Source organism: Arachis hypogaea, chromosome 14 (assembly GCF_003086295.3).
Source record: "Arachis hypogaea cultivar Tifrunner chromosome 14, arahy.Tifrunner.gnm2.J5K5, whole genome shotgun sequence".
NCBI classification, from domain to species: domain Eukaryota; kingdom Viridiplantae; phylum Streptophyta; class Magnoliopsida; order Fabales; family Fabaceae; genus Arachis; species Arachis hypogaea.
In genome coordinates, this window is record NC_092049.1 from 106,147,334 (window position 1) to 106,171,941 (window position 24,608).

The 24,608-nt window shown below is 30.2% G+C and overlaps 1 protein-coding gene and 1 long non-coding RNA gene across 5 annotated transcripts; both read left to right on the forward strand.

Moving 5' to 3' along the window:
- The first annotated feature begins 1,322 nt into the window (after nucleotides 1–1,322).
- LOC140178316 (uncharacterized) lies at nucleotides 1,323–14,253 on the forward strand. Of its 4 annotated transcripts, none has more exons than XM_072214485.1 (7): nucleotides 1,323–2,253; nucleotides 10,070–10,531; nucleotides 11,236–11,295; nucleotides 11,399–12,134; nucleotides 12,220–12,618; nucleotides 12,745–13,718; nucleotides 13,811–14,253. In XM_072214485.1, the coding sequence occupies exons 2-4, from the start codon at nucleotides 10,439–10,441 to the stop codon at nucleotides 11,690–11,692; spliced, it is 447 nt and encodes a 148-aa protein (XP_072070586.1). In that variant the 5' UTR covers nucleotides 1,323–2,253; nucleotides 10,070–10,438; the 3' UTR covers nucleotides 11,693–12,134; nucleotides 12,220–12,618; nucleotides 12,745–13,718; nucleotides 13,811–14,253. The 4 variants fall into 4 exon arrangements, with proteins under 4 accessions (XP_072070586.1, XP_072070588.1, XP_072070585.1 ...); XM_072214487.1 differs by having other exon boundaries at nucleotides 11,399–11,516; nucleotides 11,591–12,134; nucleotides 12,745–14,253; XM_072214484.1 differs by having other exon boundaries at nucleotides 12,745–14,253.
- Nucleotides 14,254–16,354: 2,101 nt separating this feature from the next.
- Nucleotides 16,355–22,689, forward strand: LOC140178317 (uncharacterized). Its single transcript, XR_011871054.1, has 4 exons — nucleotides 16,355–16,478; nucleotides 19,074–19,146; nucleotides 22,075–22,147; nucleotides 22,481–22,689. It is a non-coding gene; the product is annotated as an uncharacterized lncRNA (long non-coding RNA).
- The last annotated feature ends 1,919 nt before the right edge of the window (nucleotides 22,690–24,608 follow it).

Here is a 24,608-nt window from a genome sequence, read left to right on the forward strand (position 1 = left end):
AGTGAGTGAGGGTGGCGATTACCGGCAAAACGACAGCGAATGATGGCAGGCTGACGAGAGAGAAAGAGAAAGGGAAGAGAAGTGAGGTTAATGATGTTGTAGAAATGCAAGGAAAGGGTTCGCAAATTCAAATTTATGATCAATTTTACCAGCAGATTTATCGTTAAAAAATTCACCAGTAACACAGTTTGTGATCAAAATGGTGCGTTTCATGGTAATAATTACGTTAAATGTAACAGCCAGAGACCACCCGCTTGATGATAGGGATGATAGCCGAAACCCCCCACACTCACCCAGCGCCCCTCGCTGGCACATCGATTCGGGCTCCGGCTCTGATACCATCTGTAACAGCCCAGACCACCCGCTAGCGTGATATTGTCCGTTTTGGCACACAAGGCCTTACGGTTTTGCCTTTGATGATAGGGATGATAGCCGAAACCCCCCACACTCACTCGTCAAAACGTGCCATGATAGGAAGAGGTATCCACACCCTTATAAGACATGCTTCGTTCCCCTCCGCAATCGATGTGGAACCTTACACTAAAATTTTTTTCTCCTCTAATTATTACTAACAAATTTACCGTTAAAAACCGAATTTGACGACAACTTTTTTACTCGAAGAATTTATTGACAAATTTGTCGATAAATCCGCCACTAAACTCCAACACTAAATCCAATAATATTCAGTGTTTTTCTGATAATGTTTGTAACTTTTAAAATTCAACATACAAATTTATATTTCAAAATTTATAAAATAATTATTAAAAAAACTAATATTCAAATACCATATTTAAAAAACTAATGTCTTTTTAAATATGGTGTTAATTTATTTAGTAAATAGATATTGATTTTTCAAAATATGTTGTTTGAATCTTAATTTTTTTTGTCGTTAATTTATTAATTTTTATATTTATTATTATTATACTGAGACGAATGAGAACAAGTTCACTCAAAACTCGAACTCGCCTCCCCTGAAAAGAAAAAAAAAAAAAACACCTCAGAGAGAACCTAAGAGTAATTACCACCTCGATGGAATAAGGGTAAAGCGGATCACTGTAGATTTGGATAGAAATAAGTTTTTGATCCGTCAAAGATTCTCTCCTTCTAGCAAAATATACCAAATTTATACGAGGAGACATACATATTCTAAAAAGGTTCTAGAGAATAGAAATCATGTTGATACACTTTTTTTTTTTTTAAAAAAAACCATTATTTAAGAAAATGATATATTTCTGTCTTTTAATTTAATAATTTTATGATAATTAATTAAGTGCGTGGATCTTTTATAACAATTTCATTTATGTGAATGACAAAAGATTTTTTAAAAGAAATGAAAAGAAAGGTTTTAGTATTATCGAATTTTGTCAAGTTCTTTTTTTCAATTTTTTTTATATATCTTCTAAATAATATTCAAATTAAATGTTTCTAAACTAAATAGGATTACATACAGGTGAACCGCATATCACTTATGAAAAAAATGATGTACTTCATCAAACTAAAATCATTTTTCAAAGAGCTAAAATAATTTTTTTCAGGAGTCATTTTATATAAAAGAATTGAATCAACTCTTTTAAAACCAAAATAATAATTTACTCATATTCAAACTCTTTCTATAATCTTTGGTGAAAATTAGCCAACGGCTCACGATCTATCATCTTCTAATTCTAATAAAAATGTCTTCTTTGCTTTCCATTATATTATCCATGTCTGCCATATTATTTTTCTAAGCATTAACTACCAGTTGCTTGGATCACCTTTAGAGATCATAACACGCACTGAATTGAGTTATAAGTGGACAAAAGTTTATCTTTTGTCATACATATATGAATTAATTTTCGTTTCTCACTCAATTTAAGTTAATAAACAGTGAGGTCATAGTTTAATATGGTCATGCTATAACTTTTCACCTACACCCACTATACACACTTTCTCATCACTCTTTAATTATTAGAAATTGTTTGCTAGCATATGGAATTTATTTTCTAAGTTTTATGCCTACTCCAAAAGAGAAAAATCCAATATTCCACAAGAAAAGTGTCAAAACAGGGAAATTGTTAAGAAATTTCTCAAAAGAAGATAAAGTAAAAAGTGCTATTTATTTAATTATCTGCTCTCTATATATATTGGTAGAGATAACCGATCATCAGATTTTCAGAACTAAAAGTTTGTGCAAGAAATTGAAGAAACCAAAAGCTTGGGCCTGTGATATTTTTTTCACTTTGCAAGGTGGAAGAGATGAGGCACATTCCCAAGGTACTGTCCTTCGTTTCCATTCACGGTTTGGGTTGGGTCCAGTGTTTTGTCTTAATTAGCTTACTCATCTAATTAATTAGTAGGCAAAAGATATCACAGTATCTACTTTCCCCATTTTTTATTTATTTTTATGTTAGGTAAAATTAGGTATCATATGTTATCAAATCTTTGGATTTGTCTATACCCCCTAAATTTCAATTTGTAAACGCTTACTAGTTAATTAATATATAAATGGCAGATAGGAAACAGAGATAGTGAGTTTCAACTACTGCAATTGAAATATTGTAATTTTTAATTTGGATACATATGTTGGATCCACTACTATTCTTTACGAAATCGACAATTCTATTTGAGCAAAGGCCATGGAAAATATCAGCTTATTGAATATCATATCAACTGTTTTTTTTTTTTTTTAAAGACTCGAACTCGCGATCTCTTAGATAAGTATAGAAAGACTATGTTATTTGAGTTATAACTCAACTTTCTTATACTCAATTAAAAGTTATATATTTTATTAACCAAATTGAATATTAACCGTGTTGTGTTATAATATCACTTTTTTTAAAAATTTATCAAAATGATATATAAATAATTATATTATTAATATAGTTTTTTAAGTAAGAATTTTTTGTTTCTCGTGAATTTTTGCATAAACTTTTTTTTGGTCTTATGCTAAAATTCTGTCTTTTCAAATAAATAAAGATAAAATTTGAGATAAAAATTTTAATATTATATATATTATCGTCTCTCAAAAATCTAAGTTAATAAATAAAAAAATATACACAAATGATTTATTTAAATCACTCTAATCTAATCTATTATTGATAGGATTCTGTAGATATATGTATCACTATAACAATCAACATTTGCATTTTTTCTTTGTACCTGACTTTTTAAATTGTTTTTTCCCTTGCAACATTCTATTTGGTGGAATAATGAACTTGAGTTGTAACTTAAAATATAATATATAATTTCTTGTTAGTTCTCTGAAACTAAGGAATATATGTAATCTCATCAAGATAACGAATGTCTCAACAGATATGCATGCTATACATTGTATATATCTTTTATTTCTACCTATATTGTTTTCTATTATTTTCTTGCATGTGCCTTCATTCTGTTCTATACACAAATTCATCACTATTATTGTTGGTCCATTTGCTGTGTCAGACATGCTTAGCTCCTACACCTCTTATTTCATTTGTGTTTCATAGTAACAGAAGGACCACAACCATGTGTAGTTAAATCATTGTGTTTCTATAGATTCAAGTTTAATTTAAACCTTACATTTCAAAAGCAAATAATTTAATCTGACAAGATATTTTCCAAAGCATATCTATGTAGAGTACTTTTTAACATTTGTTTTTATTAATAATAACCAACTTCAAAATCTTTCTAAAACCAAATGTTTCTGAAAATTTTTAGTTTTGCATATGATGATGTATTTTCACATAACATGTTATATCAATAAGACTAACTAAATGAATCTGTCTTAGCAGAATATTAGTGTAACATTTTGACATATTACCATATCTCATACTTTGAATATTTATGCGAAATTCATAAAATATAAACCCTAAATATATATGATTTTGATATATTCACCATGTGAAATATTTTATACTATTATCTAATTGTATTTGTTTTTTTAAATAGTAAAATTAACACGATCAATATCAAAAATAATTATTTTTATTAATATAATAATATATAATTAAAAATAAATATAAAATTATTTTATATTAACATTAAATTCAAAATATATAATCCTAAATCATATGGTGTGGTGTGGCCCATATTATGTTCCAGAAACTTGTTTCGATAATAGTCGATAGAGTTCTACCGGTATTCATAATTTGTTTTGTCGTATGCGCACATGTTAATTACCTCACTATCATATAATTAGCTTAATTATGTGTGCTAATTGATTCAACATATATATCCTTCTATCTCATGAATAGCAGCCTTTCCTATCTCTATCTCTTTTTCAACAACTCTTAATTAAAAGAAATTACACCCCATAAGTTTGAGTAATTTTAAATATTTAAATTATTTTTTTTAGCTATATTCTATTTTAAGCAAACAATTATATTATCCATATTCTTATGCACACTCAGCAATGTAACTAGTTTTCCAGAAAAACAATTCGTTACATAGTTAATAATATATATTTTTTTTACGTATCTTCTAATTTAATAAGATGAGAATTAATTCATTATTATAGATTAGAATTTCATCCAAAATTGTATATTAATTAATCAATAATAAGACAAAATTAGAACACCTGATATTTAGATTTGGTTTGATAAAATTTATTTTTCAAAAAATTTTTAAAAGAAATTTTTTTAAAAATTATAAATTTTTAGTTTTGATAAACACAAATCATCATTAAAAAATTTATTTTAAATATTTTTAAAAACACTCTTATCTTTTAAAAACTATAAATATAAATATATGAATTTTTTTATTTATCAAACACAAAATAAAAAATAAAAAAATATAAATATTTTTTTAAGGAAAAGTCTAGAGGACCAGCAACTTTGTTAAATTCTGGTCAGCATGTAACCAGCAAAGAAAAGTGAGTTATTGGATAAAATCTCACACCAATTTCACACCATTAAAATCATCATCGATGACTATTTGATGGCTACAAATCACAAAAATTGCTGGTCTTTTAGTATTTCTCTTTTTTTAAAAAATTTTACCAAACCATTCAATTGATCCAAGTTAATTTAAATAGCTAATAATATATATAACCTGAACTGATCTAATATATACAGGTATATTAATTTCTAGACAAATTAACTTAGTAGCAAAATATTTATTTAGCATATTACAGTAGCTGCTCTGAATTGCAGTTATGTGGATTGAGTTATGCCCATGAAACTTATCTTCTTTCTTACAGAATGATATTATAGCAGATACACAGCAACTCTTATCATTATCACTTGCCTCCAAAAAAAGAAAAACAATATATATATTTGGTTGCATTCCGAAACCAAAATCTGGCAGAGATATCTCTATACTCACCCTTTGAGCACACCAATAGTCACTTGTATATATCGTAACTATATAGGAAATGGCCCTCTGATCCCCACATGCTTTTGTTTCTTATTAGCTTCAATTCATCACCAATGCATGCATGCAGCTTCCACGAAGCTTCCTATTTCCCTTCACAAATTAAAACAACTTGATCCTAACATATGTCGCAATTGCCCATCCCTGCAAGGAACATGTATCTCATCATTCATGCATTATTATGCTATACTTTTTAATTTGCCGTATGCTTACAAATTATATTCCAAATATTTTCAGCTATGTATTATAGAGCGGAATATATCATTATATATGCTGCAAGGAAATAAATTATTAATAATAGAATTTTGAAGCATTGCATTGAAATTTAAATAATAGTAATACTAAAAGACTAACGCTATATCAGTTAATTTCACTCGATACTATAACAAATTATTAATAATAGATTATTAAATAAATTTAGTATAAAATCTATTGAAGATAAATTTTACTGAGTTTGAATTTTAAATATTTTTTTAATTAAATTTCAAATATTCTTATTTTTAAAAATATCAATTACCTTTTTTTATATTAAATATTAACTGGAATATTAGCGATACAATATTTAATTGTAGTCCACAATAATTGCACTTGCTGCCACAAAATTTCTGCTATATTACGTGTTGCATGCATCAACATCTAACACAACACTAGTTACAACTATTACCGCTAGAACAAAACCTAAAATAATAATAATAATTAATTATCTTCTAAAGAGTATTTTTATAATTAATAATTGTGTAAAAAAAGTTAAATATATTTTAATGGCCATCCGAATGTATTCTCAACTGTTTTATATTGACAATATTTTTATTGAGGTTTGGTTAGTTATTATTGATCGTAAAAAATAAGTCAATAAAAATTACAATGGGCGCCAAAAATATTTTTAAACCCTTTATTAACAATTTGTTTTGACAACCAGTCAAAAATATCTTAACAAAATAACTATCTTAAGTGAAAGTCAAAATTGCTTATGTTGTAGTGTATATGTATGATTTTAATATGTTAGTTCCTTAATCTATTTTATTTGGTGTAATAAACTAATAATAATAAATATAAAATTAGTTTAAATAATAAATATTTTAGCTTGTTAATCAGTAGTTTTAAGTTTAATTAAAGAGCTTATCATCATGTATATATATTATATAGACAGTAGGCAGTACAGCAGAACCATATACAAGTACAATACCGCAATTTAATTATAATCATGATTTGACTGTTATTTTATTTGAGACGATAATAACATTTTAATATTTTTCTAACATAATAAATTCACTATCTTGTTATCTTCTCCACAAAAGCATGGCTCAATATTAATTTTCATATCCTGTATATATATATCATATCTATTTGATAGCTATGTATACAGTATGCGCTAAATAATTAAATAATATCATTATATTTTACATACTTGTTCCAATAGAACTGTGATTTTTTAACATAGGAGGTTTCCTTGAACCTTCGTCCGTCACTGTTTATGAGTGTGTGTCCGTATTATAGAATGTTTTCATGTCTGCTTTCTATTTGCTTTGTGTTGATGTTGGGTCCATAAATGTACAACATAATTTGTGGTTTCAAATGATGCTACTCGATTCAATTTTGTGGATATGAATAGCAGCTACATGTGCTACATAACTACATATGATAGCAGTATATGTGTTAAAAACGGTTTTAGCCTTCAAACTATTCATGTGACTTTATTAGGTTAAGAGTTTTTTCTGCGAAGCTAAATTGACATAGTGTGTGTTTGGATTACAGTTTGCAAATGGGAGTTTGCATAAAATTGATTTTGCAAACTTGATTTTGGTCAAAAGTAGGTTTGTGTTAAAGTTATTTATGTTTGGTAATTTTTGTATCAAAATGGATTATAGTAAAAGAAATGTTGTTTGGCTTATACCATTCAAAATCACTTTTAGATAAAAAATTACTAAAATGGACATCAACTTAGATTTTTTTTATATTATCCTATTGTTTTAATTTAGATATTTAAATAGATTTTATTAGTTAATTTTATAATAAAATTAATATTTATTTACTAAAATAAAAATAACATATAAAAATAGACAAAATATTTTTTTAAATAAAAATAAAAATTATATATTTTAGATATATATATATATATATATATATATATATATATTTAATCAAATATGTTACATTTTTTAAGTATTAAATGTTACTTTAGTATTTTTTTACATCGTACTGTTATTCTAGTACTCTCAATAATCTTATTCTTAATATTAATTTGAAATCCAACGTTTATGATTTTATTATTATATATGATTAATTTTTTATTTAATTTATCTTTTTTAATGGAATCATAATCTATATTATAAAAAATTATACTAAAATATAGTATAGGAGAATTACAATTATAAAAGATAGTACTGAAAATAATAAAAAAAAAATTAAATATTTACTTTATAGTGATTGAAACAAATTTAAAAGTTCTTAATGATCTTTTTATATAATATATTTTTAGTACTCTTTTTTTAGTATGTTATAATTTTTTACTATTATTATTATTTACAGTTAATTTTTTTTATTTAATTTACTTTACTTAATAGAATTAATAAATCATATTATAAAAAGATAATAACAAACATAATACACAAAAAATCACGATTATAAAAGTGTATAATGTCAAATAAATAGTTAAAAAAAATAAAAATAATAAATAATAGAAAATTAGAGCTCATATAAATAGAAATAACAAGAATTTTATAAATAATACAATAACATATACAAAGGTTAAAGTTGGTAAGAAGTAAATAAAAGGTTAGCATCTATGGCTAAAAGCCCGTTAAGAAAACGCAGAAGCTAAAAATAGTTGCTTCTTGTAAACGCTGGTTTTGGCAGCAGAATCACTTCTGCGTTCATGAGAAAAAAATTTGCCAAACCAAAAATTGAAACTTTCAAAAAATTTAAACGTGCTTCTTCCCTTCCAACGAGTTTCCCAAACACACCCATACATGACGGAGACTTGTAATATATTTTAAAATTACAAACCTTTTTTTTTTAATATATAAACAATTTAAAGTATATATTTTCTTAAGAATTTGTCAATTCTAAGTCTATATTCTGACTTTTGTGGTCCAATCTTTACTACCACAAAAATCATTTTCAGTGCTAATAACTTATATTCTAACTTTTGTTATTATTATTTTATGTTATAATATAATTATGTATTTTTATAATAATTAAAAAAAATTTTATCAGCAATTGTATAATTATCGCTAAAATTTTTTAGCGACCAATCATAAGACGATTAATATCTAATTGTCGGTAAATATATTAGCGACTATTTTTATAACCGTTAAAAGCAAAATAAATGGCCACTAAAAACAATTTTCTTGTAGTGCCTGATGATTGACTAGTGTTGAAGCAATCAAAGAAAGAATATATACACTTGTTTTAGTGTTATTTTAAAATAATCTCTAAGATTCACGTCATATACCAATTTATTTTTTGAGATTTTAATGGCATCATTATTATCTCTGAGATTGATATCTGAACACCATAATAGTTTTTAAATTTCTTTTTAGCAATGACTCAACAACTAAAATGATGAATTGACACTCTAATATCACGCTAGACACAGGTGAAATAACGTCGTTTGTTCTTGACGCCCAATAAAAATATATGCAATGTCATTTTTTTTCATATAAGTTAGCTTATAAATGAGTTTTCACATATATCAAAATGACATTGCATTTGCTTTTATTGAGCGCAAAAACAAACAACATTATTTTATTAGTATTTGATATGGTATTGGAGTATTTCGCCTCACATTGTTTGCTGAATCACTGTTGAAAAGGAGTTGAAAGACCACTACCGTATTTAGATATCAATCTCGAAAATATTATTAGTGCAATTAGAATTTTAAAGACCAAATAAATGCATGGTATGAATCTCAAGGACCTCTTTAAAAATGTAATCGTCAGAAGTAATTAGAGTTAGCTATGGACGGTTAGTGGTTAGTTACAGTTATGACAGAAATTCATTGACTACCTTTTATACAACAAAAGTCACGATCAAACTTATTTGTGAATCACTATCATTAGACGAATAGCTCCAAAGTTCAATTTCTTAAAACTACATATGAAAAACTTGCATTACAAAAAGCTTTTTTTGTGATTTAGATCGAGTTAGTTTGATTAAGTAAGATTAAGGAGAGAACTGTAAAAATGGTTTGTGCAGCAAGAAAATGGGAGAAGCTACAATAATATGAGAAAGCAATGAAACAGAATTGGCGAGAGAATCGTTGAATATTGTGTGTATTGAAACATTGCAGTGCTACTATTGATTATTCTCACTTGTAAAATTATAAGATCTAATATAGAACTAATATTAGGTTAATACTAATGAAAACATTTGAAAGATTGTGGAGGCTTTGAACCCGTCCCTGAAACACTATGCGTTTTTCGAAGGCGACTCAAATGCATAGTTTCCCCTAGTGCATGCCTGGTATTGTTAATATGATGGTCAATATAATTAATTAATTAACGTTTTTTAAAGTACAAATTAAACAACATAACTGTGGCAGATATATAGATACACCTAACAGCAATAATATTATCCATTGGAAAAAGTATAGGTAGACAATAACATTGTTGAACAATATGAATAATGGGATTAAAAATAAAAATTAATCTTAAATTTAATTAATGGCATTAATAAATAATTTCTAATAATAACCATATTTCAAATTAAAAAAAATGAGGGTTTGCACATTGTGCAGTTATACGTTTCATCACCGCTAACGGCGTGTGCTTCATTGGTGAATTGAGGTTCTACAACTAGCCGCTGATTCTCTTACTCTCGCTGGACTTTCACCGCCTGGACGCCAGCCATTGCCAAGCAGCCGCAACCGACGCCGCCTCCCTCCACGCCAACGCTCGAGCAGTCCGACGTGCGCTGAATTTTTTCCCCATAGCCCACAAACCCGCGCACAGTGCAGCCCCCCACAGCCCACTGCGTCCACCTTCACCGCCTATTCGTCTCCGACTGATCCACCCGAATACAGGGGAAAGTTGTGGCTTCCATTTCATATGAACGTGACCTCTCACAGCCACTTCAATGGAGTCCAATTTGCTTGAAATGGGTTGTCATGCCCCAGCTTCCTTCACCGACGACAATACCACACATTCAAGTGACAATCTTCTCAATTCTTGCGACGTGGAAGGTGAAAAAGTCTAACAAGGTAAGCAATGTATGTTGGTGCATTGGAACATATATTTATTTTCATGTAAATGAGATGGTTATTTTAAGTCCAACATTCTTAAACCATGATGATATTCATTGAGAAAATTTTTTTATGGTGTTTTGGTCTGTCAATATAATAATTAGTTAAAGGGTAATAAATTATAGATCAAGTTCTAAAGAAGATGAAGATGAACATTTATTTACTTAAGCCGATAAAGTATTATGTTACATTTTTAATATGTTATACTGCAATGGGTTTAATATGTGTTTAGTGTTAATGAGACAACGTTGCATAAGGTTGCCATTATAATGTCTCGAATCCCCATCCTTATTCTCCCATGCCATGCATGCACAAACAAATATGGCTACATATGTAAAGAAATTATAGTAGTTAATAATGAGCTTTTTGACTTTTCAAAGCATGGAAGGAGACTCTTTTTTAGGTTGTGTAGGTATACTTCAAATGTGATGGACCTATGCATGCTCTATATAAATAATTAATATAATCCTAACTAGTTAGGTGGCACTTTTTATGAGTAGACGTCTCATTGTTATGATTGCTTTTAATTCATGTACAATAATAAATTTTTAATAATATTCTTAGAAAAATTTTAATAAAATATTTTTAATTTATATTTATTTAATAGTACGGTATCTAATTAGTTTGTTTGCTTGTGTTTGTTTGTGTATGTTTGATTGTAGGCCATAGAATGTACAGATATTACTGAGTTTGGAAGTGATGACACGGATCTTGTTGATGAGGTTTGGACTTTAGTTTATTGTTGTTTTTTCATGAACCGCATGTTTGAATCGACCATTAATCCTCATGTTCATCGAATGATGTTTGTTTTGAACTGATTCGCAGTTACCGGATCATAGTTGCCTTGTCGAAGATGAAATACCAAGAGTTGGGATGCAATTTGAGAAATTGAAGCTGGTCCAGGATTTTTATGCGAGCTACGCAAAGAAAGTCAGTTTCATAAGTAAGATACATAACACAAACTTTGACAAAATGATAAAGGAACTGATTAACCAATCTATTCATTGTAATTGGAAGGGTTTCTGTGGGTCTCGTGTCAAAGCACCCACACGGAAGAATACGGTTGCTGCCGTGGGGTGCAAAGCAAGAATATATACAAAGTTTGACAGGGAGAAGTAAGATTGGATCTTGTTCAAGGTTAATTTGAGGCACTTGCGCCCATGTTCAACTAAAAAGGCGGTGCACTACCATGAGAATAGGGAGTTGACCATGTATGCGAAATGCATGATTAAGGTTAATGATGAGGCGGGCATTCAAACCAAGAAAACATTTCTAGCATTGGCTAATTAGGTTGGTGGACCGTCGAACCTGGGCTTATCAGAGAAGGATGTCAGGAATTACATCTCATCAAGACTCTGATCCACTAATGTCAATGGAAATGTCAAGGAGATGCTGAATTACTTCATGCGAATGACGGAGATAAATCCAAACTTCTTCTACACAGTGAAGTGGATGACAATTATAATTTTAGGAGTGCAGTTTGGGTGGTTGCAAGGTGTAGGGAGTCTTATGAATACTATGGAGACGTGGTGTCATTTGATACCATATACAGCACGAACCGGTATAATTTATTTATGTTTTTGTTTACTTTTTTTTGTTATTTTGTATTAGTTGGATGTTCATAAATGTGGTTGTTTTTACTTTAGGCATGGATTTTCGTTCGCCTCTTTCGTCGGTGTGAACCACCATTGTAAGTCTACTTTGCTAGGCTGTGCTCTGTTGGACAGCAAGGAGATCCCGAGTTTCGAGTGGGAGTTCACGCAATAGCTGAAGTGCATTGGAACTGCACCACAGGGCATCATCACTGACCAATAGGTCCATGTTTGGTGCAACTAGAAAAGTCCTACCCAATACACACCACCGTTGATGCATCTGGCATATAACGAAAAAGATACTGTATAAGCTCGAAGGTTATGCTAGGTTCAGAGAGTTGAATGCTGAGCTTAATCACATTATATGGAACTCTCAGTCGGTTGAGGCTTTCGAGGATGGTCGGGCTGAATTCATTGATGAGTTCAAGCTACATCACAACACATGGCTATTAAGTTCGTGTCTTTTAAGTTAAATCATGTATCGTAGTTGCTTAGATGTTGTTATGTTCTTCTTTTCTGTTCTGAAAATCTGTTCCTTATGTGGGGTTCTGTTTTTTGATATTTTTTTGTTTTGTGTAGACTTGTTTGAGGACTGACGCATGTGGGTGCCGATCTTTTTCAAGGGTCAATTTTGGGTTTCTATGAGGAGTACGCAAAGGAGTGAGAGTATGCATGCATTCTTTGGTGGATACTTACATTGCAAGACTAGCTTTGTTCAGTTCATCCACGAGTTCGACAACGTGCTTGGAAAAAAGGAGCAGAAGGAACTAGAGAACGATGCTGCAGACTCGAGAGGAGTAATCCCATGTGCAACTAGCTCAGCCATTGAGAGACAATTCCAACAAGAGTACACCAACGACATGTTTAGGGATGTCCAAACGGAGTTTGACAAGAAGACTGATTGTAATATTCGTGCTGTTTATGAACAAGGTGACTCAGCTTGGGTAAAAGTGGAAGAGGAAATACTAGCCTACGAGAAGACCCGGTATGTTACGCACAACGTCCATTTTGACCATTCGACTCATCAGGTTTGATGTGAGTGTAACTTGTTCGAGAGTACAGGTATACTATGTTGCCACTGTCTTATAGTGTTTTTCTCTTACAAAGTGAATAAAGTGCCTTCCTGCTTTGTTCTTTCCCGTTGGAGCAAGAACATAAAGCGCAAGCACACCTACATTAAGAGTAGCCACAACGTGAGACGTTCGGATGAGAGCCACAACTTATTAAGAGAGTTGTGTGCACACTTCTACAATATTGCGTAGGAATTTGTGAATGGTGACGATGAAGCAGACATGTTGCATGCTGCGCTAGACGATGCAAGGGCCAAGTTAGTTGATTACCGTGCCAAGTTACGGAATAAGACTGTCGCTGATGCACACACTAGCATCGCCACAGAGACTTCCTTCGTGGTGGGCACAAAGGACATTCAAGGTCCATCAAAGGTAACCATAAAGGGTCGGCCAAAAGGTAAAAAGATTAGATATGAGTTGGAGAAATCAATCAAGAAATCAATCAAGAAATCCATGTAGAGAAAGCGGAAGAGTTCAGGCCAGGTAGGTATCGTAATTAATGTAAAACTTCATGTTTTGTACATAATTGATTATGTCAATAGTGACTTGTTTTCGTTTGAGTTTGTTTTTTTCAGGATAATCATGTAGAATCTTGTGAAAACATAGATTTGGATGCTCCTGCTCGGCAGATTGTTCCGCAAGAAGTTGGTGGATTCATGTCCCTATTAAACTCTTTCGGCAATACCTAAACTGTTTTGGATATAAAATCCGCTATGTTATATTAGAGGTCCTTTTTGTTGGGTGTTCGAGCTCAATATGTATGTTTGAGGGTTATTTTGTAGTCCGAGTTGTTGATGGTCAGATGTATATGAAACTGTTATTTTTATTCCTGAATTGGATGGTTATTCATGTTGACTAGTTTGACTTGACTACATTTAACAATGGCTGAAGTTACCTGGATATTCAACTCCGTATGTGTGGGGATGGTTACCCTAATATTAGCTTTTGTAATTGTTTGATTGCTTTTGGTTTAAGTAGTTACCATTTGAGAATCTCTAAATGTTCATTTTATTAGGTACCCGGTTGGTTATTTTGTGAAGGTATTGGTATGGTGTGTATAATTAGTTACAAGTACTTTAGGGTGCATGTTCGATTCACACTACAGGAAAAACGCCCATTCAGGTACACTTGAAAAGTGTAGCCAAAAGTGAAAAAAAATGATGCCTTATGCTACGACTATGCTTTCTAGGCTACGGCTACGCTTTTTGGGGTGATTTCTATTCAGCCGTTGCCTATTCTCAAAGGCTACGCTTTTCTGCACCAAGGGCTACACTTTTGGTGTTTGGAAATAGGGTGCGCTTTTCAAGTGATGCTGTCCAGGACCAAAGGCTATGCTTTTCAGCTTCCATTTTTACCAGAATAGGCTACGCTTTTTAATGCTACTGCATCACCTGTAAAACGTAGCCACATTGTATACCATAGCTACTCTATATAAGTGTAGCCTTAGGTCCCTCATTATTTTTTTTATTTTTTTTAATTTTCTGTATGTATATAATATTCTATTAATTTTTTATACAACATAATATTTAATAATATTATTACATATATAATTCTACTTTTTTAATTAAATGAGTTAAATATTATAAAATAAAATTAAACACATAATTATACCAAATAATTTTTTTAGATAATAAAAAATATCCTTACACAATTCAAAGACATAATCTTAAGAAGCAATTAACAATCAAAATATAACTTAAGATAATTTAAGTCACATGAAACTTGTATCACATATCAATTAAAATGCAAAGATTGCACTCTATATCCGAAAAGAGCTTAACAAACAGAAAATCATTAATCTTCTAATCTTGGCAAAATGACTAAAAAATGTTCTGAAGCGCCTTCAGATTCTTCTCAAACACATCTTTTTCATGCTGATCTTCATTACCATCAAGAAAGCTCTTGGCCTTAACAATTGTATCAGTGTTCATTCCCTTGTTCATTTCCAACGGGGCTATTGCAAAAATACTTGCACTTCTAAGAAGTTTAAACAAAAAAATTCTTCTAAAGGTGCACAAAAAAAGTGTAAATAGAAATTAACTAATCCAAAATAGTAAGATCACAAACTGAGTTGAAATACTAAAATATATTTGATCATCATACTAATTGCTGAATAAATAGACAAAGAAAAAGAAATTAATTGCTAAATATACCATTCCCTATCTTCACTCCAAACAGCTTGAACTTTACTGCCAATAGGATATTTATCACTCAAACCAATCCCAGCATTATTTACCAAACAATCCACAGCGGACAAGAAATACAAATGAGATGATACAATAAATTACTTTGTCACTGCCAGCAGGACCTATAACAAGTTGTGCATAACCCATAACACTTTTGTATAATTCGAATCCTGAGCAATCTCCCCTAACCTCTCTGAAGTCCAGGAACCTGAAAGACAATTAACAGCACGAAAAGAATCAAGAACTGCAACAGCAATGTAAGCAGTGCACCAAACAACAATGGAAATCAACAATTTCAGAAAATCATATTCTACAATTATCAAATACCAATCACTAACATAAGAAAATATAGAGTGAAAGATATGCCTATTATACAATGAAATTTAGCAAGTTGAAGACAATAACATGATGCAATGAAAATGAGAATAACACAAGATCATAATGAAGCTAGAGAGTGGGTTTTATTTGTTGATCACTCTGTAAAATACATTAGTTTGAGGCATTGAATGGGCGATCTTTTTCTTTATCCAGTGATGTCACAGTCCCTTTAGCTAGCACTCACTCCAGATTTGTCACTGCTCCCATTTCTCTTAATGAAATGCCCAAAAAAATCTCTTGATGAGGGTAAAAAAGATGCATATTTTGCCCCAACTAGACAGAACCAACTTGCTTTGCTTGTAATGAAGCATTTCTTATAGCTGTCTTGTGCAAAAAAGTTATTTTAAAATGGGTTTATATACCTCTCCTTTCACTTCTCCTTCCACTACTCCTTCCACTTCAGTTTTTTCAGAGACTTCAGAGAGTAACTATCCTAAGAAGAGAAAGGTAACTTCAGAGACTTCAGTTTTTTTTCAGCCATCCCATCTGTTTGAAAATGGATTTATTATTATTTTTTTCATTTGGTGCATGACCCTAAATCCTGTGTTTGTTTTAGATGAATCACCACAGTAACGAAGATGATTATGTGTGTGAGATTGCTGAAACGATAATGGTGAATATTCTAGACCTTATTGAGAAGAAAAAGATAAGACAAACAGTGGACATCCTCCATTCCATGGTTAGTGTGAAATTGATTAGTACTTCATTATTTAGCTAGCTTTGGATTCAGCACTCATTCTATGGTTAGTACCACCATTGACAATATATTTGGTTTTTGTAGAGCAATTAGTAATTGACTCTCTAATTGATGTCACTACAGTAGAAGGATAACTTAATATTAGTGATATTTAAGCATAGTAAGAAGTGTATTATTTTAGTGATTACTAGTTTATAGAGGTTTACTAGTTTACACCTTTTGAAAGTTTTTTTCTGTATCTTTCATGAGAATTGTGATTCATTTACGGGTAGTAGGCTGTTAATTTGTTTTTGATTGGATTGGCTTAACTTTGAAGCTTACAATTGTGTATTGAATTTAGTTGGATTATCTTGTTTTGTGGTGATTTTATGGAATTCCTGAACCGAATTGGTGTCTAAAACTTATCTTTGAGTGTGTTTACTATTTTTTATATTAAAAAATAAATTTTTAATTTGAGAGTATGTAAATGAGATGAGATTAATAAATGATTTGAAATTAAAAATAAATAAATAATTACAGGATTTGTGGAGGTTTAAAAATCTCACAAAATAGTTATTTTTTGTTAAATTAAAAAATCAATTTGTGGGGATTTTAAACTGCCACAAAAGTCTAATATAAAACTCCCACTAAATAGATTATAAAACCCCCCACTAAATAGATTGTGGAGGTTTTTAAAAACCCCATAAAAGACCTCGTGGCACCTCAAATTTTGAGGGTTTTAGAAACTCGCACAAACCATTTGGTGGGAGTTATAAACCTCCACAAATAAGAAAAAAAATTGCCACAAATAAATAAAAATCTTGTGGTGATTGGTGTAGTATGTCTAATTAGTTACAAGTAGTATATTTTGGATGTTCAATTCAATAGGCTAATGGATGGTTATTTCTATTGGTACCCAGATGGTTATTTGTAATAATCCTGTTATAGTATGTATGATTACTTAGAAGTAGTTTATGTTGGATGTTTGATTCAATAGGATAACGGATGGTTATTTTTTATTAGTACCCGAATGGTTATTTGTAACAGTTTAGGTGTGGTGTGTATAATTAGTTACAAGTACTTATTGTGAGATGTTCGATTCAATAAACTAGCAGATGGTTATTTTTATTAGTAGCCAAATGGTTATTTGTAACAGTCTTGCAATCGTGTGTATAATTAGTTACAAGTAGTATAGGTTGGATGTTCGATTCAATAGGCTAACAGATGGTTATTTCTATTGGTAGCCAGATGGTTATTTGTAATAATCCTGGTGTAGTATGTATGATTGCTTATAAGTAGTTTAGGCTCGATGTTTGATTCAATCGGATAACGGATGATTGTTTTTATTAGTACCCGGATGATTATTTGTAATAATTTTAGTAATTTGTAATAGTATCGGCGTAGTGTGTCTGATTAGTTACAAGTAAGGATGGTTATTTGTAATAGTTTAAGTGTGGTGTGTATAATTAGTTACAAGTAGTTACTGCGGGATGTTCGATTCAATAGGCTAACGGATGATTATTTATTTTAGTATCCAAATGGTTATTTGTAATAGTCTTGCTATCGTGTGTATAATTAGTTATAAGTAGTTTAGGTTGGTTGTTCGATTCAATAGGCTAACGGATAGTTATTTCTATTGGTACACAGATGGTTATTTGTTATAGTATTGGTGTAGTGTGTCTGATTAGTTAGAAGTAGTATAGATTAGATGTTCGATTCAATAGGCTAACGGATGATTATTTCTATTGGTACCCAGATGGTTATTTGTAATAATCCTGGTGTAGTATGTATGATTACTTATAAGTTGTTTAGGTTGAATGTTTGATTCAATAGGATAACGGATGATTATTTTTATTAATACTCGGATGGTTATTTTTTATTAACAGGACGAAAAGAATCAAGAACTGTAACAGCAATGTAAGCAGTGCACCGAACAACAATGAAAATTAATAATTTTTGGAAATCATATTCTGCAGTTATCAAATACCAATCACTAACATAAGAAAATATAGAGTGAAAGATATACCTATTATACATCTAAATGAATGGTTAGGTCGCCTTTGTTAGGAATGAGTTGGAGGGCGTGGGATTTGCCTGTTACTCGTGGAAATGTGACACAAGCGGATAATATGAAAAAAAAGGTTCCCAGCGGATATTAAAGGTAAAAAATAAAAAAAATTCACCGATAGCGGATATTAAAGAAAAAAATTAATGAAATAAAAAATAAAATAATTTATTGTAGAATAAAATAAACGTAAAAAGAAAATATAAATAATGTAATAATTTTTATAGATATTAATTTTTTAATTTTATTTAGTATAATCTTTAGTATGTTTGATTAATTATTAATATGTGTCTGATTAATTATTTTTTAATATATTATTTTTATAGATAATCCTTTTTTTAATTTTATTTGGTATAACCTTTAGTATGTTTGATTAATTATTAATATGTATCTGATTAATTATTTTTTACTATATTATTTTTTAATTATATTTATTCTAAACTTATAAATTATATATATACTCATCATTTTTGTCTTAAAAGTCAATTTTTCTTAATTGAAATATAACAACTTGTGTTTTTTGGTTGTCCAAGGCCTGTCAGTCCAGGAACATTAATTGGGCACAATCTACTACAAAGATTGCACCACCTACTCCAACTGCACTCAGTAAGTCAGTAAAGTATCTCCCTTCTCTTTAATTTTCTGTCTCTCTTCTCTCTAATTTTCATAAGATCCCAAGGCTAGCTAGCAGGCTCATAATCATTTTTTTCAGCCATCCCATTTGTTTTAAAATGGGTTTATATTCTTCTCCTTCCACTTCTCCTTCCACTTCGCCTTCCACTTAGTTTTTTCAGACTTCAGAGAATAACTATCATAAGAAGAGAAAGGTAACTTCAGAGACTTCAATTTTTTTCAGCCATCCCATCTGTTTGAAAATGGATTTATTATTATTTTTTTTCATTTGGTGCATGATCATAAATCCTATGTTTGTTTTAGATGAATCACCACAGTAACAACGATGATTATGTGTGTGAGATTGCTGAAACGATAATAGTGAATATTCTAGACCTTATTGAGAAGAAAAAGATAAGATAAATAGTGGACATCTTTCCCCTCTCCCCCCTCCCCCAAATCCTTCTTCAAAGCTGCCAGTAGTCTTTGGAATGTTCTTCCCAGTTAGTCATTATGTACTTTTTTTTAATAAGGTATTATTTGAGTTCGATTGTGTTATGCATGTAATTGGTGATAAATGATGTCCAAATACATACAATTCTTAATTTACCAAAGTTCTGAAATTGGGTAACAGCAACTAGCAGCTTGCTATCCTTGTACAATTCTAGATTTAACAGTATTTTTTTCATGCCGTCATCATCAATCATAGTGTGATACAGAGTATTAGGCTCAATAATTTTCTATGCATTATTAATCCAAGAGACAAAATTATTTAAAATTTCTCTAGCAGATGATTATTTCTGTTGGTAGCCAGATGGTTATTTGTATTAATCCTGGTGTAGTATGTATGATTACTTACAAATATAGGCTGGATGTTCGATTTGCTAGGATAACGAAGGGTTATATGTATTAGTACCCGGATGGTTATTTGTAATAGTTTTGGTGTGTTGTGTATAATTAGTAACAAGTAGTTACGACGGGATGTTCGATTCAATAGGCTAACGGATGGTTATTTTTATTAGTACCCGAATCATTATTTATAATAGTCTTGCTATCTCGTGTATAATTAGTTATAAGTAGTTTAGGTTGGATGTTCGATTCAATAGGCTAACAGATAGTTATATCTATTGGTACACAGATGGTTATTTGTTATAGTATTGGTCTAGTATGTCTGATTAGTTACAAATAGTATAGTATGAATGTTCAATTCAATAGGCCAACAGATGGTTATTTTTATTCGTACCCAGATGGTTATTTGTAATAATCCTATTGTACTATGTATGATTACTTAGAAGTAGTTTAGGCTGGATGTTCGATTCAATAGGATAACAAATGGTTATTTTTATTAGTACCCAAATGGTTATCTGTAATAGTTTAGGTGTGATATGTATAATTAGTTACAAGTAGTTATTGTGAGATGTTCGATTCAATAAGCTAGCAGATGATTATTTTTATTAGTACCAAAATGGTTATTTGTAATAGTGTTGCAATCGTGTGTATAATTAGTTACAAGTAGTATAGAGTGGATGTTCGATTCAATAGGCTAACGGATGGTTATTTCTATTGGTAGCCAGATGGTTATTTGTAATAATCCTGGTGTAGTATGTATGATTACTTATAAGTAGTTTAGGCTCGATGTTCGATTCAATGGAATAATAGATAATTGTTTTTATTAGTACCCGGATGATTATTTGTAATAATCTTAGTAATTTGTAATAGTATCGGCGTAGTGTGTCTGATTAGTTACAACCAAGTATGGTTATTTGTAATAGTTTAGGTGTGGTGTGTATAATTAGTTACAAGTAGTTACTATGGGGTGTTCGATTTAATAGGCTAACGGATAATTATTTGTTTTAGTATCCGAATGGTTATTTGTAATAGTCTTGCTATCGTGTGTATAACTTGTTATAAGTAGTGTATGTTGGATATTCGATTTAATAGGCTAACGGATAGTTATTTCTATTGGTACACAAATGGTTATTTGTCATAGTATTGGTATAGTGTGTTTGATTAGTTACAAGTAGTATATGTTAGATGTTCGATTCAATAGGCTAATGGATGGTTATTTCTAATGGTAGCCAGATGGTTATTTGTAATAATCCGATGTAGTATGTATGATTACTTATAAGTAGTTTAGGCTGAATGTTCGATTCAATAGAATAATGGATGATTATTTTTTTTACTACCCGGATGGTTATTTTTTATTAACAGTACAAAAGAAATCAAGAACTGCAACAGTAATGTAAGCAGTGCACCAAACAACAATAGAAATTAACAATTTCAGGAAATCATATTCTGCAGTTATCAAATACCAATCACTAACATAAGGAAATATAGAGTGAAAGATATACCTATTATACATCTAAATGAATGTTTAGATTGCCTTTGTTAGGGATGGGTTAGATGGCGTGAGATTTAGCTGTTATTCGTGGAAATGTGACACAAGCGGATAATATGAAAAAAAAAGGTTTCCGCCTAATATTAAAGGTAAAAAATAAAACAAATCCACCGGTAGAGGATATAAAAGAAAAAAATTAATAGAATAAAAAATATAATAATTTATTGTAAGATAAAATAAACGTAAAAAAAATATAAATAATATAATAATTTTTATAAGTATTAATTTTTTTTAATTTTATTTAGTATAACCTTTAGTATTTTTGATTAATTATTAATATGTGTCTGATTAATTATTTTTCAATATATTATTTTTATAGGTATTAATTTTTATAATTTTATTTGGTATAACCTTTAGTATGTTTGATTAATTATTAATGTGTCTGATTAATTATTTTTCAATATATTAGTTTTTAATTATTTTGTTCTAAACATATAAATTATATATATACTCATCATTTTTGTCTTAAAAGTCAATTTTTCTTAATTGAAATATATCAACTTGTGTTTTCTTTGTTATCCAAGGCCTGTCAGTTCAGGGACATTGATTGGGTACAATCTACTACAAAGGCTGCACCACCTACTCCAACTGCACTCAGTAAGTCAGTAAAGTATCTCCCTTTTTTTTAATTTTCTGTCTCTCTTCTCTCTAATTTTCGTAAGTTCTCGAGGCTAGCTAGCAGGCTCATAATCATTTTTTCCAGCCATCTCATTAGTTTTAAAATGGGTTTATATTCTTCTCCTTTCACTTCTCCTTTCACTTCTCTTTCCACTTCAATTTTTTCAGAGACTTCAGAGAGTAACTATCCTAAGAAGAGAAAGATAAATTCAGAGACTTCAGTTTTTTTCAACCATCCCATCTATTTGAAAATAAATTTATTATTATTTTTTTTCATTTGGTGCATGATCCTAAATTCTGTGTTTGTTTTAGATGAATTACCACAGTAACGAAGATGATTATGTGTGTGAGATTGCTCAAACAATGATGGTGAATATTCTAGACCTTATTGAGAAGAAAAAGACATGACAAACGGTGAACATCCTCCCCCCGAATCCTTCTTCAAAGCTGCCAGAAGTCTTTGGAATGTTCTTCTCGGTTAGTCATTATGTACTTTTTTTTTGAATAAGATATTATTTAGGTTCGATTGTGTTATGCATGTAATTGGTGATAAATGATGTCCAAATACATACAATTCTTAATTTACCAAAGTTCTGAAATTGGGTAACAGCAACTAGCAGCTTGCTATCTTTATACAATTCTTGATTTAACAATGTTCTTTCCATGCCTTCATTATCAATCATAGGGTGATACGGAGTATTAGGCTTAATAATTTTCTATGCATTATTAATCAAAGAGACAAAACCATTTAAAATTTCTCTATCAGATGATTATTTCTGTTGGTAGCCAGATGATTGTTTGTAATAATCCTGGTGTAGTATGTATGATTACTTACAAGTAGTTTAAGCTGGATGTTCGATTCAATAGGATAATGGAAGGTTATATTTATTAGTACCCGGATGGTAATTTATAATTGTTTTACTGTGGTGTGTATAATTAGTTACAAGTTGTTACGACGGAATGTTCGATTCAATATGCTAGCGGATGGTTATTTTTATTAGTACTCGAATGGTTATTTGTAATAATCTTGTTATCTTGTGTATAATTAGTTATAAGTAGTTTAGGTTGGATGTTCGATTCAATAGGCTAACGGATAGTTATTTCTATTGGTACACAGATGGTTATTTGTTATAGTATTGGTCTAGTATGTCTGATTAGTTACAAGTAGTATAGTATGGATGTGCAATTCAATAGGCCAACGGATGGTTATTTTTATTCGTACCCAGATGGTTATTTGTAATAATCCTATTGTAGTATGTATGATTACTTATAAGTAGTTTAGGCTGGATGTTTGATTCAATAGGATAACAAATGGTTATTTTTATTAGTACCTGAATGGTTATTTGTAATAGCTTATGTGTGGTGTGTATAATTAGTGACAAGTAGTTATTGCGAGATGTTCGATTCAATAAGCTAGCATATGGTTATTTTTATTAGTACCCAAATGGTTATTTGTAATAGTCTTGCAATCGTGTGTATAATTAGTTATAAGTAGTATAGGTTGGATGTTCGATTCAATAGGCTAACGGATAGTTATTTCTATTGTTAGCCAGATGGTTATTTGTAATATTCCTGGTGTAGTATGTATGATTACTTACAAGTAATTTAGACTGGATGTTCGATTCAATAGGATAATGGAAGAGTATTTTTATTATTACTCGGATGATTATTTGTAATAGTTTTTGTGTGGTGTGTATAATTAGTTACAAGTAGTTATGACAGGAAGTTTGATTCAATAGGCTAGCGGATGGTTATTTTTATTAGTACCTGAATGGTTATTTTTAATAGTCCTACTATCGTGTGTATAATTAGTTATAAGTAGTTTAGGTTGGATATTCGATATAATAGACTAACGGATAATTATTTCTATTGGTAAACAACGGTTATTTGTTATAGTATTGGTGTAGTGTGTCTGATTACTTACAATTAGTATAGGTTAGATGTTCGATTCAATAGGCTAACGAATGGTTATTTGTAATAGTATTGGTGTAGTGTGTCTATTTAGTTACAAGTAGTATATGTTGGATGTTCGATTTAATAGGCCAGCAGATGGTTATTTCTATTAGTTGTTGTGATTCATTAGGCATGCGACTGGATACTTTTACCTGTACATGTGTTATTATTTACTATTAGCTTTTATGCATCACTAATATCATGGAACAGAATCAGAAGAGGTTGAAAACTAATACACCATATAACTATTATTCGCTATAAAAATTTATCCTATCTGTTGTAACAAAAATTCACCGCAAAAACACGTAAACAATGTCAAAAGTATATTTTTGGTATTAAAACTAAGTACATCTATTGCTTTCTCCTTTTCCGAATATTCCTCCCAGGTAATTCTCCGACCCATTTCATCAATGTCCTTGTGCTTGGTGCTGTAAATGGTGATTTAACCTCCTTTTTCTTGTTTCTTGGACGGTTGTGACATATATGT